Source organism: Pelmatolapia mariae, linkage group LG7, assembly GCF_036321145.2.
Source record: "Pelmatolapia mariae isolate MD_Pm_ZW linkage group LG7, Pm_UMD_F_2, whole genome shotgun sequence".
NCBI classification, from domain to species: Eukaryota; Metazoa; Chordata; class Actinopteri; order Cichliformes; family Cichlidae; genus Pelmatolapia; species Pelmatolapia mariae.
The window spans coordinates 62,719,596-62,739,710 of NC_086233.1; the positions used below are offsets into that span (position 1 = coordinate 62,719,596).

Genomic DNA, 20,115 nt, shown 5'->3' on the forward strand with positions numbered 1-20,115 from the left:
CATTAATTCACATATTGATCGGCTGCAAAAAAGAGCGGAATAAATTAGTCATTGAATTCAGAAGTTTCGCTCGTAATAGGAATCATTCATCAGTTATTTCTTCCCCTCTGGGTCTGCGCTACACCGAGCCAGCGGCCGCACTGAGGAATTAAAAACCGATTCTCTACACCTTCGCTCCTAGCACTTATCAATTATCACCAGCCAATATTTTCTGCCACTACGGCATTTGTTATGCCAATAAATTCACCTAGGAATGTTTCCGCTCTGCTTTAGACAGGAAACAAAGGGAGGTTTGGGCAAATACAGAATCCAACTTCAACGTGAGCATAACAAAGAGATTTCAGAATGGAAATGGACAAAAAGACACCTTCTTTGGTGCAGTAATTGAAAACCAGGTGTTGTGCCAAAAAGCGATCGCCTGCCAAAAACTGATTTCCGGTATTTGCCAAAAACTGATTTCCGGTATTTGCCAAAAACTGATTGCTCGTATTAAAACTGCTATAAGTAACTTGTTGGGCTATAATATGTGAAACATATGTCAAATGCATCCTTCATGGATGACATAAAATCATACTGAGCCACAAACAACATTCATGTAACAAGGTAGAAGGGGCAATCAGTTTTTGGCAGTGACTTTTATATAACCTTTATTTATGCAGTTAAAAAAATCTCATTAACATTAAAAATGTCTTTTGTATGAGTAAGTTGGCCAAGAGGACAGCAGAAATGGGAGCAAATATTAAAATAGTTCAGTAAAAATATTTTAAGCGAGGATAAAGGACCGGATTGGTTATAATGTAAGTACAATAACACAGAGTTGTAAAGATACTTGAAAAAACTGATAATTTTTTAATTCTATATTTAACCCCTTTGTAAACGCTGTTCATCGAAGTCTATTTACCAACATACATAAAGATATTACACATAAAAAATACACGGAAACATTGGAAATCAGTTTTTGACACAACACCGGGAAAGAGGCATCAAGGCAGCTCGACTACCACGAGGACGATTTAAGAACGGCTCGGCATCCAAGTGCACAATGTCGTCAACAGTCGTTTCACAATTCAAACCCCCGGCTCATTGAAACAAGCTTTTAAATATGCCACGACTTAGTTACAGATTCTTTAGAAGCTGCTGCCGCTCAGAACATGTGTTTGATGGGCCACTTGAGACAGGGTGGAAGCACCGGGTGGGGAGTGTGGGGGGACTACAGGATATGGACAGAGAAAGGAACAATAGATTTTCTGATGATACCAGTCCCAGAGCTTGAGGAGCTTCAGCAGATTAATTGATACTGAAATAATGAGAGCTTTTAACCACTCTATCTCACCAGAGACGCCTTCCTCTGCCTGGCCACGTTTTTTAATCTTTGTTCCTCTCTACCCACTGCTTAATACATGAACTTTGCAACTATGCCGGTACTGCAATTAATAGTTTACTTTACTTTACTTAACATAAACACAGACATTAAAGTATCTATTTCCAGGAAAGGATAAAGGACTTAACTGAAGATGCCAAGCTTCCTTATTACAATTTAATAGAATTTTACAGCAAACATGGGAAAAAGTGAAAGCATAAAACTGTTATAATGCACTATATCATTTGTTTCAATTCCTCTTTGATGAAATGTGTTGTTTGGTGAAATTACACTTTTGCAATCTTGACAAAGATCTTTTTTACTTTGAGACCACCGTGACCCCAGACTCTAAAAATTAAACTTTCTTTACTCTCAGAGTTTGTATTTAGCTAAAGAGGTCCTGTGAGACAAACGCTAATGCTAGCATGCTAAATGGCTCACGATGACAGCACTAACAGGTGTGACATCTGTCACAGTTTACCATATCAGGATGCAGATTTTGTCACAGTCGAGTCCTAAACAAACATATCTGCTGTTCAGATTTGATCTTCATTCTGATCAAACATGTACATTTTTAGAAATCTAGCTTGAACAGTTGCAAAACTAGTGTGTTAGCAGTATCTGGTACTATTGTTGTCTAAAAACACATTTTGCCACCTACACCTGCCTACAGTGGTGATGGAAGGCCACACATCATGGGCATGAATATCATACATTTTGCCTTATAATGTTTTTGTTGTTTGTTTCCTTTTTCATGGAGGAAAGATTGTACATCATGCATCTTTAATTACTTTGAAATATAAGAATTGTGTGCACAAGTTTGAAATCATTTTAGATTTGCTCTGAAAATCTGAGAACTATGCTTAAAGCAGGGTATATGCCAGGAAAGAAATTTAAATGAACTCTACTAATTCTGCCAAGAAGAGGAAACAAATATTCAGCCAGGAGCTTGTTGATGGCTACCAAAGCGTCTGGTCGAGGTTCAGTTTGCTATGGGACATTTAATCAAGCATTAGTGGGAGTGTAAGGACACTTTTGACTCTATGTGGATTAGAGGAAATCCAAATGAATTTTAAACTTGTGCATCCAGTTCTTGTATTTTTAAAGTCACTAAACATGTACGCTGTACAATCAATCCACCCTGCAAACAGTACAGTTCAAAGAAATAATGGAAAGCCCCAAATTACCATGACATCCCTGTGATGAGTGTACGGTGTAGATGCAAATGGTGAAATGCTGTTCCTGCGAGTTTCATTGGAATGCCTCTCCTGTGGAACAGTTTTCAGCCTTTCACGGACATATACTGACAACTCCTGAAGGCTTGAATCTCAGAGTGAGGGATATGTTGGCTCTGGTAAAATTTGTACCAGCTGGAGCTTCCTTGCAGTGATTTTACAGCCATCTTTGACAGGGTACACTGGGAATCTATGTGGAAAGCCGATGGGTCCCCACTGAAGAACATTCTGCAAAGCCACGACAACATGCAAAATGCCATGTCCACATGTGAGATCCAGACTGTCAGTCGAGGCTGTCTTGTCTCCTAATGTCTTTAATATTACAGTCAACTAGATGATTAGCTCAGTCATTGCATCACTGCAGTCCCCTTCTGAGTAGCAAACTCTAAACCGCCCATGCAGAATAGCTTCACTTATAGAGCCTTATCAATCAAGTAGACACAGCCTCAGAATATCTTGGCTTATAGATCAGCCCATGTCATTACTCTTGCTAGAGAGGCTCTTGAAGTGGGTGATGTGCTCACTTACCTTGGGTCTCGGGTACAAAGATTGCTGCTTCTGATTAAGTTGTCCTTGTATCAGAAAGGCAGGTTAAGCTCTTTTAAACCTTCATCAGTGTATATGGTCTAACATCAACATCTCCCTGTGACCACATATGCAAATCTGCAGCTCAGTCGCTATTAATAAAGTGTATTTCTGTACAGTTCTGAATGCTGAATCCTGATGAAAAAAGACACTGACAAGCTCAAAGTAACGCCAGTCTGCTTGACCAGCTTGCAAACATGCATGATCATCAGTACTGTGCAAGAAACTGTGCTAAGTCTTATTCAGCCAAACAGCTGCGATGGTGTTGGCGTGTGAGATGAATAAAGCCTGAGGACTTTGCAAATTGTTATTTGATCCCATTCCAGCCAAACTGAAGTGTCTATACAACGCACCTTAGAAGCAGCGAAAAGATCAAGATTTTAGCCGACCTGCAATCCATCTCGCAACTCTACAAGCATGCAGAAGTTCCTTATGACCTGTGCCATCATGGACAGTCGCAGATAAACTACACCACGACCAATAAAGTGTAAACTGGCATGTGGCTGCAGCATATCGAGATGCCACATCAAGGATGTTATCACAATCATGGATAATAGAGTAATGAATAATAGTTATAGTTTTTTCTCTAAATCCACATTGTTTGATGTATTTGGACGAAGAACGCAACTATTGTGTTTCTGATTAAATAGAAAAAACCTGAAACAATAATTTAAAAGAGATCCACAAACTGAAGAGCACATTCACTCACACAGAACCACACAGTCATACTGTATTAGTCACCAGGAACTTCACTTTCCACAAATAACTTGCCAAGGACTAATTAACTTACTCCCACAATGACTTGCCAAAGTAACACCCGTGGACTACCTAACCAAATAAACGACGGCAGCAGACACAAACAAATGAGAGCCACATCATTCCAAACGGGATGGGGATATTCATTAAGCCTAGTGCTGGAGAAATGGTAACAGCAGGACTCTGAGCACTGCAGGAGAAAGACAGATGATCTCTGGAAAGGCTGCGAAACACCAACTATACCTGCAGTCTGTGGAAAGTTTCCCTAATCAACTTTGGATATTTGGACAAAGGTGGGGGGAGAATTGGGGTCTATGCAGACATATGAATGAGGGACAATAGTGTGTATTCAGGTGCAGAGAGTTTTGTAACGCAGTCAATTTGCTCTCAGCAAAAACAAATTTCTCTAGATTACACAAACAAAGGGACACATTTGCAGAGAAACAAAGCTCGGCGTAGGGGTGCAGGCTTACAGGCCAAATTCCAATATAACAGAAACTGGCCAGTGGAATTCTTTGCACTGAAAGTTGGTGCAAAACCGCAGCTGTTTGCTTTGCCTTGCAGAGTGTTTTCATTCCACTCTATTTTGATGTGACCTTGTGCACAAATAATGATTGAAGAACATGAACAGAGATGTATGCACGCATGCATATTCATGAAAGCTTAAACAAACTGACTCACAACGCGTGTGGAGCATGTGTAAAAACAAAAAAATATCATTTCTAGCCTGTCCTTTTCAGAGCTGATTTATGTTACATATTTGTTATATTCTGGTTGCACAGGGCAGCACAGTGGTTAGCTTGCCTCACGGCAGGAAGGTCCAGTGTTCAATTCCACCCTCAGGCCGGGGTCTTTCTGTGTGGAGTTTGCATGTTCTCCCTGTGTTTGTGTGGGTTCTTGCCTCCCACAGTCCAAAGACATGCAGTTAGTGGGGTTAGGTTAATTGGAAACTCTAAATTTCCCACAGGTGTGAATGGTTGTCTGTGTCTATGTGACAGCCCTGCAACCGACTGGCGACCTGTCCAGGGTGTACCCTGCCTCTCACCCTAAGACAGCTGGGATAGCCTCCACTTTGTACTTACTAAAAGCAGCATGCATTCGCTTTAAACAGAATAAGGATGTGGGTGTTTTGTGTGATGTCTTTGGTGTGGTTGCAATTATGCTAATTGTTGATAATTAAAGTTGCATGAGGAGGCCTCACATTTACAAGTGATTCAAATTCATGATGAATGAAGGATGAATTTAGTTTTTAATGTTTTTACATTTGCAATTAAGGTCACTAATGTCTGAATGCCTGGGTTTAGATCCCGGTCATGTCTCTCCGTTTAGAATAACAGTGTGACACCTCAAAGTGGAACATCAGCAGCTCGAGCTGAGCTCGACCTTAGCACAAAGTATTTCAAAATAAAAACAAGACCGTCTCAGTAATTGTCTTGTTTTGTCATCTTCACAGAATTTTTTTTGTTTTTCCTAAAATGTGTTCATAGTGACAAACTGAGGTTTGGCATTGTAACACAAAGAACGTCTGCTGCTTTCCCAGGTTGATTCTGTTACGGTCATTAACTGTCTCATTAATAAACGTATTGCACGAGCATAATTTATTGCAAGAGCCAGAAGCTACTTACCTTAACTCACAGCAAAAACCTTGCAAAAGGCAAAAGAGCTTGCATAGATTTGCCCAAGGTTAACAAAATCCACCCACTAGTAACTCCAAAGGGTCACCGGTCAACCATTTGTTTATTCCATAGAGACCGACATGATTATATTACATAAGCTCATCCAACACCACAATGCAGTTCCTGCTAATAATCGAGTTTCCACACAAAATATAGTCAGAATGAGTCGACATCCAGTAACTGCTTTGTTGGAAAAGCACTTAAAAAGTATGTCACATCGCAAACTATTTACCTTCATATTTGTATTTACATGGCATTTGGAGGCTGCTAACATGTCAGTCATTTCAGTATTTAGCACCTGGGACAAAGCATAAAGGCTCATGACAAGGTACACGGCACTGACAACAATACTAGCAGAGGTTTTATGTTACCCAGGGCTGGATTATCTGGACCGAGGGAAAGAAATATTGACATTAATAAGAAACGGATGAATTTTACTGCATGACAGTTTTTCAAACGCTGGTTTGACGCGTCTGAGTGCGTCGTGAAATCAGTCAGACCATAGGAAGCTTTTCATAGAAATGTCACATCATCAACACCCACTTAAACATATCAGTTGTTGAGATATTGCAGTTGTGTACTTAACAACTCAACTGCTAAAGAACCAGATATATTTATGATGTGATAATTACGAGCTTTACTGGTGCTGAAAGATAATTGTTTATTTCTGTTCCCAGTGTCTATGTGAAAAATAAGCCAACCAGCTCCTGGCTACTATAAATACATGAAAGTGAATCAGTCACCTTTAATGGTTGACAAGAAAGAGAATAGACATGTTCTTAAGAAACACCTTGTTAATCTCCTTATTTTCCCAGGAGCTTTGATATTTGATCACAGTGCCTGCTTTCGCTACTTTTCAGTAACATTTTCCAAGTTTAATCAAAAATAACCTTTTCAGATATGATAGCTGATATGGAAAATACAAACACACTAGTTCTACGCACCCCGAGTGTCTCTGCTGACCGACCACGTGCTCCTATGACGTCCACCTGTGCTAGGTCGTCTGCATGTGCGCTGAGGCCGTGGATGAAGAGGACCGGCTCACTGTGCGGAAGATCTCGCAGAGGAACCAGATTCAGATCCCCGTCCACGTGGAAGCCGGGATCCGACACGCCAAACGTCACGTCCTCATTCCCCGCACAGTCATCAAACTCAACTGGAAGGAACACACAGAGACCCGTATGTATTTTTGCATCAATCCAAACAAATTACAAACATCATAAATAAGAAGAAAAATCCCCACGAAACTGCAAGTCACTGAGGTATTCCCTCATTGTACAGAGCTCGAGGAGCTGTCAAACAATGCACAAAAAACAATTGCATTTCTCAGATATAAACATATGCCCTGAAGATAAACAGTTACCCTGAAGAAAGAGTGGGATGTTCTGAAAGGCGCTGTCAGCTAGGCTACAATAAACTCACTGATCTCGTTTCATACGAGCCAGCTGCAATATTTATGACCCACCGCATGCTACGCGTTGTCGACTTATTAATGTTTCTGACTTGCTTTCGTGGTACGCTTTGTTTTATTAAAGAGAATACGGTGGCACGTAGTTGCAGGGCTGAGAAACAAAAGACACGAGACGGAGAAGAGAAGTGTCACCTCTGCGTTACGTGCATGTAAGGCGTGCACATGTGGGCTTGCCTTCTCTGACTGAGGGAGATACTGCCAAGGACTCGACCAAGCTTTATCCCCTCTGATCATGTTCATCCTCGCTTTATCTCTCTCACACACTCCCCTAGGTGTTGCAACATGATCCCCATGTACTCCCCCACCATCACCCCTGACAATCCTCACCTCCCTCATCCTTCACCTTCTCTTTACCTCAGCCTCCTGTAATGAATCCGACTGTTAGGGAGGATAAGTGAGGGAAGAGGGGCAGGAAGTCTGCATGTGTGGATGCTGTTGTTTGTTAGGAAAGCATTTGGCACATGACTGAACAGAGGTTAATTTACGATGGATGCAAACATGGTAGCTTATACAAGTCTCATCATCTCTTTTTAAATAAATTCTGTTTGATATCAGGACTGGAGTTGAACTGGAATCATGCGATTCCGAATATTCCGTACGGTTAGCATTATTAATCAAGCCACGTGGTTCTGGACTCACACGTTGTCTGCAAAAGCCAGTTAATTCATAATTAAAACAAAGATAAATGTACATGAAAAAGACTTAAAAAGACTTCTCTGGGATGCTGACAGGCATCGTCCTATGTGATTCAATCCACTGCTGATCTTAACTCATATAAAGAACTCTGTAGTTATTCATGAAGGAAATCTTTCACAAAACACCCAAAAGCCTCACTGCTGTGTGTTCCCTTCACAATGGGGACTCAGAGGCCATCGCTCTGAGGAAGAAACGGCCTCAGATGAGACCGTATTTATCGTGTTTCTCAAAGCAACTTTGAAGATAAAGCTCAGCTTTAGTGCAGAGGCTGCAAGCTTTCTCTGTAAAGTTAAACCTAATATTCAACTTTCTCTGTCTGTATGTTAAATGCTGTCTAAATCAGTTTATGTGCAACAACAGTGATTAAATATGTCAGACTGCCAGTCTCAACACGTGTCAACGAAGCAAACTTTTGCATTTGTTTTACAGCGTTACTTTTCTTTGCGCTGCGTGTTGACCCCGTCTGTTCCTCTGTGCTGCCTCGAAGGTTTCTGGTTGGTGGAACTGATCAATTCAACTGGGAGCACATGGCCAGTCTCCCTGAAGCATTTAATTGAATGCTTTTTCAAGCTGGAATCGATGCAGACCCTTTGACATAACCTATGCGTGTTGCCAGCATTTATACCTGTACGGGCTGCGACTGTCGCACCATAGAGAGGTGCGTGTTTCGGTGCAGGGTTTCAGAAAGGTTTGCAGCGACAGCAAAGCTACTGTGCAGTGTGGTATAATTCCTCTGCCAGCCTTTGTTCTCGCTCTTCATCCACCCAGCACCAGACTGTTCGTTCGATTGGCTTCAGCCACATTGATTTACAATTCAAACCATTTAACAGCTTCTGCCTATCATTGAAACCATCATCTAACTGCTGGATGGATGAGTGTTTCAGTGGTATCATTCACTACCTCACTTCACAAAATTCATTAGCATTAATTAACATTAATTGTGGCTTTTTGTTCTTTGTTGGTTGATGAATTGGTAAATTTGGGTCAAAACTGTGTCTTTCCAAATATGTGTCATCAGTCTTTACCCATTACAATGTATTAAATTAAACACAGTCTCCTACAACCTCTAACTAGGTCGAGTATTTATTTATTTATTTTTAATTGAATAAGCAGTGAGGGTATTTAAACTGTAATTTACTGGATACAGCATATATTATTTTAAAAGACAGAGATTCACCAGAAAAGAAGCATTCATGACTGCTGCTAATTTCAGATTCTTACTGACATCACATTCACTGCTTTATTTTCTAGCACCGTGCTGGAGAGGAATCGTGTTGTAAGTGCAAACCCACCACAGCAAATTTAAGTCTTGCAGGAAGCAGTGGAACTAGACGGCACAGCAGCACTGAGCTGTTACATTAAGTGCAATGGACAACAATTTTTCAGCAGGAAAGAAAAAACAAAATATCAGCGTGCAGTCTCTCAGGCCACAACAGTAAAGGCCAGCTCACAGACTTCTTTGACAAAACAAATGAATCTGGTTGGTGCTTTTTTGGTTTGGTACCCACAGAACTGGTCCAAGAGTCCTGTGGTCACAGATCCAACCACTCGATACAGATACTGCTAAAGCATGCAGGACTGGACTCTTTATTTAAGGAAAACAACAATTATTATTTTTCATTATTTTAACAGAACTCATCTGTTTTCAGGCTTTTTTTGATGCATTGATATAACCATACAGTATGCAAAAATGATATGGTTCTGTAATAAGAGTGTAAGAACTTTACAGTACTACTAAAATATTCCCTCTACTTCTTCATTTTATACAAGGTTGCGTTGCATTGTTGTCATATGATAAACACTCGACTAAATGCAGGCACGCACTTAAGTTTCTTGGAAACAGCATCTACCCCTTAATTTTAGAAATGATGTGTTGACTGCGACGCACGAGGCTCACTGCATTTAGTCTAAGTGATCGTTCTAACGCATACAGATTAGCCCGCAGTAGGGGAAAGGCTGCTGTTCAATTCAAGTACAATGGCAACACACTGCTGTAATTAACACGTATTGTTCCACTGATGAAAGCGCTCAAACTTTTATTACCCGCCACAACAGCAAGGCTCGTATTATTTTCATCGTGTGTGTGCATGTGTGTGTGCGTGCAGGTGTGTGTGTGTCATCCTCAGATGGTCTCTAGTTGTTCATGTTTTCACCATATCATGAAATTCAATGTAATTCAAATAATTTGCTGGAAGACTACACTGTGTATTCTTCTACCTACATTCTACTATACGGATATTTTCCATCACACCATGACCAAGTGGACAGAGACAAGTTCCTGTGTGACTATAAAATCAATAGACTGAAGTCTATCAAAGCCCTCAATTAGTACACTTAACCTTTGTGGCTGTTTAGTCTGGTTGCTTTTACCTTTTCTTGCAGACATTTTATAGTCTTTCATTTGGAAAGAATCGTTTTCTGCCCTCTGGACGAAGGAAAGAAGAAGAGAGTACCAGACTGAAGGATGAAAGTAGAGAGAAGAAGGAGAGAAAATGGAATGGAAAAAGAAAATGCCAGAAACGGCAAGGCTACAATGGACAACTACGGAGAGCTACAAAGTCAACAACCTACTCTCGAGGGAAACAAGGCTCTGTCTCAATATTCAACTCTCACTTCTGAGCCAAAGCATGAAAGATGTGTTCATTTCCATTCCCATTACAAGCCTCAGATTTATTTCAATAACATGGGCGCGCTCTTTAGAGCTCGCAAATTGCAGCGCCAAACAGTGTCAGTGGCATTTCAAAGGCAGCCAGAGAGTGTTTGATGGTATTCTAATGTTGTCAGGTTTTGGGGGGATTTCAGAAGAGAGCATGGTGAGCTGGCAGCTTTGAAGTCAAGCAACAATGACAGAACGCAACTTACCCCTCTCAGCACCCACACCCCCACACATCCACTTCCTTTCTGGCTCAGGGTTGAATAACTGTGCACAACATGGATTAGGGTCACCAAAGTCCCTCACTGAGGATTCGAGAGGAAAAGCAGGGTGTCACGGGGGTTCGACTTTTTCCTCAAGTTTGACATTCAAGTTCCTTTCAGGCTAAACTGTCCTTTGGAGTAACACATGTTCCAGAAACTCACTCATCACAGACCAGAGTTACTCTAGGCTTGATTGCCTGTCCGATTAGTGTTCACCAAAACGTCCACGTTCTCATTTATTGCAATAGGTGTAGGCTGCTGGGGGATTCCCATGATGCACTGGGTGTTTCTTCTTCACTCATTATGTGTTAATAGACCTCTCTGCACTGAATCATACTTGTTATTAATCTCTGTCTCTCTTCCACAGCATGTCTTTATCCTGTCTTCCTTCTCTCACCCCAACCAATCACAGCAGATGGCCCCGCCCCTCCCTGAGCCTGATTCTGTCGGAGGTTTCTTCCTGTTAAAAGGGAGTTTTTCCTTCCCACTGTCGCCAAAGTGCTTGCTCATAGGAGATCATATGATTGTTGGGTTTTTCTCTATTATTGCAGGGTCTACCTTCCAATATAAAGCACCTTGAGGCGACTGTTATTGTGATTTGTATAAATAAAATTGAACTGAGTTTAAGATGTAAAAAAATACACTTACCAAGGAAGTCAACTCTAGAATCTAGCTAAGTAAAGAAGAAACAAAAAACTATCAATGTATTAATATTTTTGGTTTGCAACATGACGTGAAATGCATTAACCTCAATTCAAACTGGTTTATTATTGCACGGGGAGGTGGAAAAAACTTGGTTTTAATTTTTTTCTATTTTCTTTTTATAGCAAACTGGAAGCAGGATGAGATGTGCAGTACGGAGGCTAATGTTGGAACTTGTTGGCATTACATCAAACTATTTGTTGAACGTAACCTGGCTTTTTTAATTTCTTTTGCATTGTGCAAGGACTTAACATGTTTCCATTCTAATTTACTTCTTCCATCAAGCTAGATATTTTTCAATAACTAAGCATACACCTCATATTCAATGATGCCAGTTAGCTTAGGATATTTTAAAAGGACCATCCACACTGATGTCTTCATTTTCATGTCTTTCAACGGTGATAGGCAGAAAATCATGTTGGATTATTTTGGCATCCCGCATTATATTTTCATTGACTCAGCCACATAAATTGGATCTTCCCCCTCCCCTGTCAGGTACTAAAGTTTTCCTTTGAGGTGTTGTGAAGACAATTTTCTATCTTGTAACTAAATGTCAAGTCTGCATGATGGAAGAGATGAGAATCTGAGGGCTAATCTCAAAGGTGGCAGCACGGGTGTGTTTAAGCTGATAGCTGCCGTGTCTAACCAGAGCGACTATGCTCAGCCCCATAAAAGGCCTCTGGAGAACGCTATTCTCAAATAATCAGCCCGCATTAGAGAGAGGGAACTGCTTTTGAAAATGTATTTACGCCCTGAATTGCATTTTACCCCAGAGTTTCCTATCACTGAGCATTGTGTAAGGATTCAATAGTAACAAGACGTTAGCTTTTCATCTAGCAAGATAACAGTTTGCAGGGATTTAGCTAGCTAGGGGGTCCTGACAGCAGGAGCTTTCACCTTGGCTTTAGCCAATGATTAAGACCCCCCACCTCAACCTTTACTGCCACTCCAACTATCCAGTCATTTCACATGCAGTTTCTAATCAAGTGTAAGAGAAATGTGTGTTTTTTGCAAACCAGAGAGTGTGTGTCCTTTTACTCAAACCACTGTATTCTATCAGACGACTGTATCAAGCTCCTTTGTCAGTGTAAGCATGGTCTGTGCATACTAGTGTTCCAGGGCCCTTGATCATACTTTGATGTGTGGCCCTGTCCACTGTGCTGGTGACTAAAGCCAATTAAACTACAGCTACTTTCTTATCTCAAGCAGCATCAAAGAGTTCCCATGTGGACTGTTAAAGGTCAGTCAAGCATGCTAACTACCTGGGTAGATGTTTCTATCATCTCGACACATCTGTGCAACAGTAATGTTGCCTTGGATACCTTAGCAAGATGTATTTTTGTATATGAGTGTTTTCAGACACGAATGCACTTGATCAAAGCCAGAGAACAAAAATTGCAATAAGTACCGGCTCCTGTTGTGTTTTGGTTGTTTATTTCATCTAATTGGCGCAGGGCTTCACGTTATCCTTGTATACGTGTTTTATCCAAGTTATTTTGACCGGCCTTCACAGTCAAAAGTCACCAGCCAATAAAAATCAAAAGGTGAGACTACATATCAGAGCAAAGTCAGATCTTTGATCTTGACATCTAGAGGAGGAGAGAGCTCGGGATTAAAGTGGCAGCGAGCATGCATTAGCAGAAGAAGTATTAGAAGAGGAAGAAAACACAATATCCACTTTGATATAGCGCAGCAGTCTAAACAAAGGTATAATTGATTAAATTAATCATAGTTTGGTGTGCCATACTAAACAGAATGGCATGAACAATACCGAGGCCCTGGCCATAATGGAAGTTATTAATTACACCTGTATTCACACTGTAATAGTAATCAAAATAGCTGCAGCGACTCGTCAGTATAACAGTCAGACTAATTAGGAACAACAACGTTTGCTTGTAAAGTTGAGAGACTAAACTCTGGAGAGAAAAGGTATCCCCCATCGAAGGCTAATGACAGCAAATTGTATTTTTAACTGTTCCCAATTAAGTAAAAGCAGAGAGCAAAGAGACCGAACAGATATCCATCATGGGCCAGCATGCAATGACAGAAATGTAATTTGATGTAAAATAAAAAATGCCTCCATACATACTGTAGTGGTTAATATATTGTCTTAACAAGCTAAAGATCCCTGCCTCAACACTGAGAGGAGACACAAATCCCTGGGAGGGCTGGGTCAGTGGGTGCGTCCGGTGTAAAAATCCACATCAAATGAAGTATGTGGATCCACCCACTGCTGCAACCCCATGTGAATAAGTTTATCGTGGTCGGATACCACACATTTCCTTTCCACACAAGTCATTTATGAAGACTGGATATTTTATTTTCTACAAAATCTTATTTTCAAATAGGAAATAATGAATTCTGCTGTTTACAAACAAGTCACTCAGGTCTGAGTGGGAAATATCTGCACATGTTTTCCAGGTTGCTTGACCCCACGCCACTCATAAATCTGACAAAATATAAATGTTTCTGTCACTGATAACATCCTAGTGTATATCAAAAAATTAGAATATTGTGAAAATGTTTGTTTGTTTTATATATTCCAAATTCATTACATATAAAGTGAAATGCGTGAGGTGAGTAAGTTACTATTCAGACAGTATAAATACTTTTTATCTCACTGTGTCACTGTGTTCATCACGGATAAAGGACTTTCTTACAAACCGGCTCCAGACTGTAAGACTCCGCCCTCATCTCTCCTCCACTCGCACACTGAGCACCGGCTCCCCAGAGGGCTGTGTGCTGAGCCCCCTCCTGTATTCTCTCTACACCCACGACTGCAGTTCGACCCACAACAACAATCTCATCATCAAGTTTGCTGTAGTTGGACTCATCTCAAAGGGAGACGAGGCAGACTACAGAGAGGAAGTCCTGAAGTTGGCAGCATGGTGTTCAGAAAACAACCTGACACTGAACACTAAGAAAACCAAAGAGGTCATTGTCGACTTCAGGAGGCACAGCACTGACTTAGCCCCCCTTTACACCAACGGGGAGCGTGTGGAGAGGGTCCACACCTTCCGGTTCCTTGGTGTCCTCATCTCTGCTGACATCTCCTGAACAGACAACATCTCAGCGGTCGTCAAGAAGGCCCAACAGCGGCTGCACTTCCTGAGGGTCCTCAAGAAGTAGAAGCTGGACTCCAACCTGCTGCTGACCTTCTACCACTCATCCATTGAGAGCCTGCAAACTTACTGCATCACGGTATGGTACGGCAGCTGCACTAAGGCAGATAGAGCAACAGCACAAAAGATCATCGCATGTTTGCACTGAGTAGGAGATGCTCTGTATCTCATTGTACAACTGTATAGTGACAATAAAGGCATTCTATTCTATTCTATTCTATTCTATCACAGGCAGCGACACTCAAAGACTGCTGACCTGACAGTTGTCTAGACGATGACTGTCGACATCCTCCACGAGGAGGATAACCCACAGAAGGCCACTCTGGCTGTTTACAGAGTTCTGTATCAAAGCATATTAATGTTTGGAAAACATGCACAAGAAACAGGAATAATAACAGTCTTGAGAGGATCTTTGAGAAAAGTCCATTTAAAAACTCAGGAGAACTTGACAAGAGGTGGCCTGAGGCAGATGTTAGTGCTTCAAGAACCACCCAGCAGCAGCATCTTCAGGAAACGAGCTACATCTGTCACATTCCTAATATCAAGCCGCTCCTACACCTGAGACAATGTCAGAAGCATCTTACACGGGTTAATTAGGAAAAGAAACAAGCTGCTGCTCAGTGATCCAAAATCATTTTCTTTCAATTAACAGAAAATTTGCGATTTCATCTGGAAATCACATAAATTCAAGGTGTTTGTGTGAAGGTTTGACAGCCTGTGGTGTTGGTTGGTTTTATCAAGTTCAAAGTCATCACAGTCATCACACTTTGTGCTTTCATGGTTTTGTGACCATGCTATGACTGTGCTTGATTGGCAAACCAACTCAGCTGGGATGAACCTCACAGAGAATCTCCGTGGTGTTGTCAAGACAGACACGAGAAGCATTTCAACCCAGCAATGCAGACCAGCTGAAGGCGGCTGTTAAATCTACCTGGGCTTCATCAACACCTCTGCAGTGCCTCCATGCATGCAGCACTGATGCAGCGAATCATAGTAAAAAAGTTGCAGCCACATTTTACATGCAAAACATTTAACTTCTCAGAAACAGAACTTCTGTATTGTAAACCTTTTCTAATATTCGAGATATTGAATGCATGATATTGATAAGCTAAAAGCCACAATGAGAAAAAATGAAAACAAAAAAATTGACTGGAAACATTTAACTTATAGAAGAAAGTTTACCCATTTGAATTAAATCATGACATTAGATGGACAGTTGTGCCATTCTCACCAATGAAGTTGTCAGACAGGTGGTTCTTAAGAGTGTCTGGTTTAAAAAATGAAAAGCCTTAATTTTAAATCATTTAAATGTAATACACACATATCCATTGTTGAAAGCAGAAAAGTGGTTTGTTTATCTGCTTATTTCAGAGACACGGTGTCTTATTAGTCGTGTTTGACATTCACTGATTTCTTGAGCTTTTCTCTCTCACACGGTGAAATTCATTCCAGCTAGTGGAAAACAGATAGCTAATTATAACATGATGTGCCCCGTGAGTGTTCTTACAAATAACAGGGCTCTGAAATGTCACTGTCAGCATATGCCCACAGAAAAGTATGCCTATTGTGAGTCTCTTATTTTTTATTTTAAGCTACAATAAACAGTGTCAAAACAGTAGAGAAGTTACACTGTGCGGGGCTGACGTTCCTACAATTGTTTACTTGAGGTTCGGAGATGTTGAATCACCAGCTCAGAAATATGCAAAAGCTGATTATGATAAGCTGGCACTTACAAAATAGATCAGTCATTGAGAGCTTAGCAGTCGAGTTAAAGTCATCCTGCAAACTGTGCGGCGCTGAAGCTATCTGGAGCCGCAGCAGTCTCATTTGAATCCGAATCATTATCTTTCGGCATGTACATGAAAGGGGTTTCTGCTGTCGTGCTAAATACAGCAGCTGGACTGGTCTTAATTTGATGTTTGGTTTGTTACGCTAATCTGTGGGATTTCTTGTTATTGCAGTCAACAGGCAGAAGCGTGCAACTCTGTAGTGATTTAATCTGCTGCACTGATGGGTACTGATGCTCCTGCTTGCTTACCTTTACTACTGTAAATCTGTCAAATCGATACTAAGGAGAGATGAGACAGTGAGTGAGAGAGCAGTGAGTTAGACAGTAATTAGGATGAGATAATGAGGGCCGGCTCTCTGGTCGAGTTGCAGATTCTCTATTCTGCTGGGCCATGAATGCCAGAACAATGCCTCTAGGCAATGTTAACACGCACACACACGCACGCACACGCACACACTCTGCAACCAGTCGATCGAGTCACTAAACTGAACCTAATACTAATCTCACACTGTTTTGGACACACAGAGGTCTTCTCAGCCATAATTAATGCTAAATCAGGACCATCTGAGTTGCCACCTATAGTTATTATAAATCTGATTCAGTCCGTGATACAGAACAGTTCATCTTTCAGTCCCAAGGCTGGCACACGTTTAGCTTCTCTTCAAACCTAGCTACCCTGTCATGTATCCAGGTACCAGAGGTCATGTGACCAGCATGGTAACATGACAATTCAGACAATATTTCCCAGATAACAGATAAATGTTGGCCTAGCCTGGGTTTTTGGCACTTACAGCTCAGTTATGGCATTGTCACATGTTGTGTTTGCCAGATGAGACTCAAATATCAACACATTTAACAAAGCATCAGTGTGTCGCCATATCCAGATTCACTGTGACTCAGTGCTGTGAGTTAGGGCCAAATGTGTCCCAAAGGAAACTGCAGATGTGGGTCACAAAAGCTCAAATGCTAACTTAAAGATTAGCATTCAGTGTCTCAGAGAGTGATTGTTGATTTGTTGAGGTGTTTTTGAGACATTTTGGTATGACATCCAGGTACTTCAATAGTCAGAAAGTTGTGAGAATATTTCTCTAGGCCAGGTTTCATAGACATGACCAGCAGCTGACGCTTATAGTCCACTTTAGCTCTATTTTCTCAGTTATTGCCAGATGTTATGACATAAAAATGCAACTGTAGCAGCGCTGCAGAGGTCATGGTAAAATGATTTGGATAATTTCTAAAGTGTACATCTGCAATGGATACAGCACTAAGTCAATGCAGTGTCAGTCATCCTTATGAAAGAAGGAGGACAATAGAAAACTCAAACTAACAACCTGTCGATCGATCTGTTATTTTCTTTGAGTTCTATTTAATTTGGATATCTGCAATCAACGTATTCAGCCCTGACAAAGCAAAACAACAAAGAAGCAAAGGCTTGATTTAAACAAGGTTTTCTGAGAATCTTTATCCTGCCATAATTGCACTTGTTATGAGTATAGAGTATTTCCTCTGATGGGCTGCAGCACTTTTCTTTTATAATCACCCACAGTGATGCAAAAAAAGTCTGAGACTGTCCTCTCAGTGATTCAAAAACTCAAACACAAACTCACAAAATCAAATCCTCATTAATGGCGCTTTGAGGAGTTTAAGGCAGATCCTGTAAGGACAGAAAACTGAACCTTTCAAATGACTGATGGGAAAAGCACATCTGCTGCTCTGCATTCAAGCAAACTGGTTTCTCATTAAAGCTAGAAGGAAAGTGAACATAGGCAAACAATGTTCCTGTACATTTATTGAATTAATTCCTGCATTTGTCAATGAGGATGTCAGCTCATGAGTAAAAATATATTCTTCAAGGTTTTGTGCGGTGCATGCATATGTAACACTGACAGCAACGGTAAACATCTCGTGTCTCCGCACAAGCTGGAAATGTTAAGGCCTACAGGCTTGGTCTTTGATGTCGCCTGTTTCAAGGTTACACCTGCTTAAATATGAATTCATTTAAATTCCTTTTTCAAAACAGTTGTGCAGATGCACTCCTCACCCGGGTTTTATGTGAAAATATAAATGAAAGTGTCTCAGCGTCTCTAAGCGATTGAGATCCCCTGAAGTCTAGCTTGACAAGGTTAACCACGGCAGCAGATCTGAAGGGAACGAGTGGGGTTTATTCAAGCACCGTAACAAACTTAAATCAGTCTGTGTTTGTTTGTCAGTGGCAGGGCAAAGGGTTTCATCAAAGAGCGCTGGGGCAGGGGCGCACGCCAGCAATGATAGTAAGGTAGCCTTGCAGAGGGAGGGAAACTAAGCTGCTGCTGCACTCACATTAAGACACATCAAATGGGAAATCCATCTCAGGGTTATGCGGTAACAGCGCAGCTCTGCTTCATTAACAGACTAGTAAATTTAGCAAGACTGGTATATGACAATATTAAAAAATACAGAAAATGAGAAAAATGACGATCTTGTCAGTCATCATCTGCATCACAGGCAACAAGCACATCTGCGTCACCAAATGACTCAACACTACCCCGTCAGACTTTTAGTCACCATAAGGAAAATAACTAAACTATTAAAATATCAACAAACATGCAACCACTGGAGCCATCAAATAATCCCACTGGTGGCTTTGACGTTAGACAAATGCCCACTGTGGATAAGGTGGCTCAAAGACGAATGTAAAAAAATAGGAAAGTTTTATACTAGTTGAGAATCATCCATTAACTAATCTCAAAGCACTCATTTCCAAAATAAATGCCCAAATTCCTCCCATTTTCCAGTTTGGCTTTTTTGCCATGTTCCTTGATTTTGGAGCAGTCGTCATGTTGCATTGTTTAAGGGGACGACACTTTGCCTTTCTTATGATATTTGTTCTGCAAAACAGTTAGATGGGTGGTTCTTGTCAAAGCAACATCCACAGAACAAAGTTTCCCCACAGAAAACTGCATTGTTATGCAATAATTAATGTTATTTCACTTCACCTGTCAGTGAGTTTTAATATTGAGGATGTCTGGTGTATGATTCCAATTGACTTATGTAATTGAATAAGGTTCTGAAGAAGCACCAAGGGAAGACATTGACTGTGTCAGGAAACACTCATCAACGACTGCAGCGATGGTGCGCTCTTGAATTCTAAACAGAGTGAAGCTATAAATATTAGATATTGTTTTTGGCTCTTTCACACTTTGACCACTCTGATGGCCCCCTGTCCTGAATATGTAATCTATCACAGTTGTACTCTGCATATTAAAAATATACACATGTCACAGTTCAGACTTTAGGGTTGATGGACATGTTTTGTCACAGGCATTAATGATAAGGTGCACTCACAGTGTTCTCACTTAAAGATCTTGACAAGCTTCCTTTGATATGCCGGAGGCCTCGTGGCTGTTCCTGTTGTGAAAGCAGAGGAATGCCTTGGGGACTTTTCAGCACACTTCTCTAAGTATTCATATTTTGCTCGATGGATTTACTAACATTGTGAAACTGAAAGAAAAAAAAAGCACAAACCAAAAAACAAGCAAACAAACACTGAGAGCGATCTTGGCAAAACAGATTTAATTGTACAGTCACAGGACAAAGTTAGTAGAAAATGATAACCAAACATATAATATGCATGATTTTTTGTAAAATATATGGATAACAATAATCTGTTGGATTAAAAGGCTTAAGCAATGTGTGACATTATTACCCATCAATATTGGAAGCATTCAAATATTAATGAAAAATGAAAGCAGCTGGTTAAAGCTGTTGCATTCAGTCATTGTCACAGGTGTTAATCTGAAAGTGCTGAGTTGGTCATCTTGCCTGTTT

The 20,115-nt window shown here is 40.8% G+C and overlaps 1 protein-coding gene across 1 annotated transcript in view; it reads right to left on the bottom strand.

The window, feature by feature from the left end:
* cdh13 (cadherin 13, H-cadherin (heart)) overlaps positions 1-20,115 on the bottom strand; it is a 352,583-nt gene that overhangs the window by 224,302 nt on the left and 108,166 nt on the right. The window contains exon 3 of the mRNA XM_063480168.1: positions 6,557-6,768. Within this exon, the coding sequence (XP_063336238.1) occupies positions 6,557-6,768 (212 nt within the window). The remainder of the gene's footprint in view (positions 1-6,556; positions 6,769-20,115) is intronic.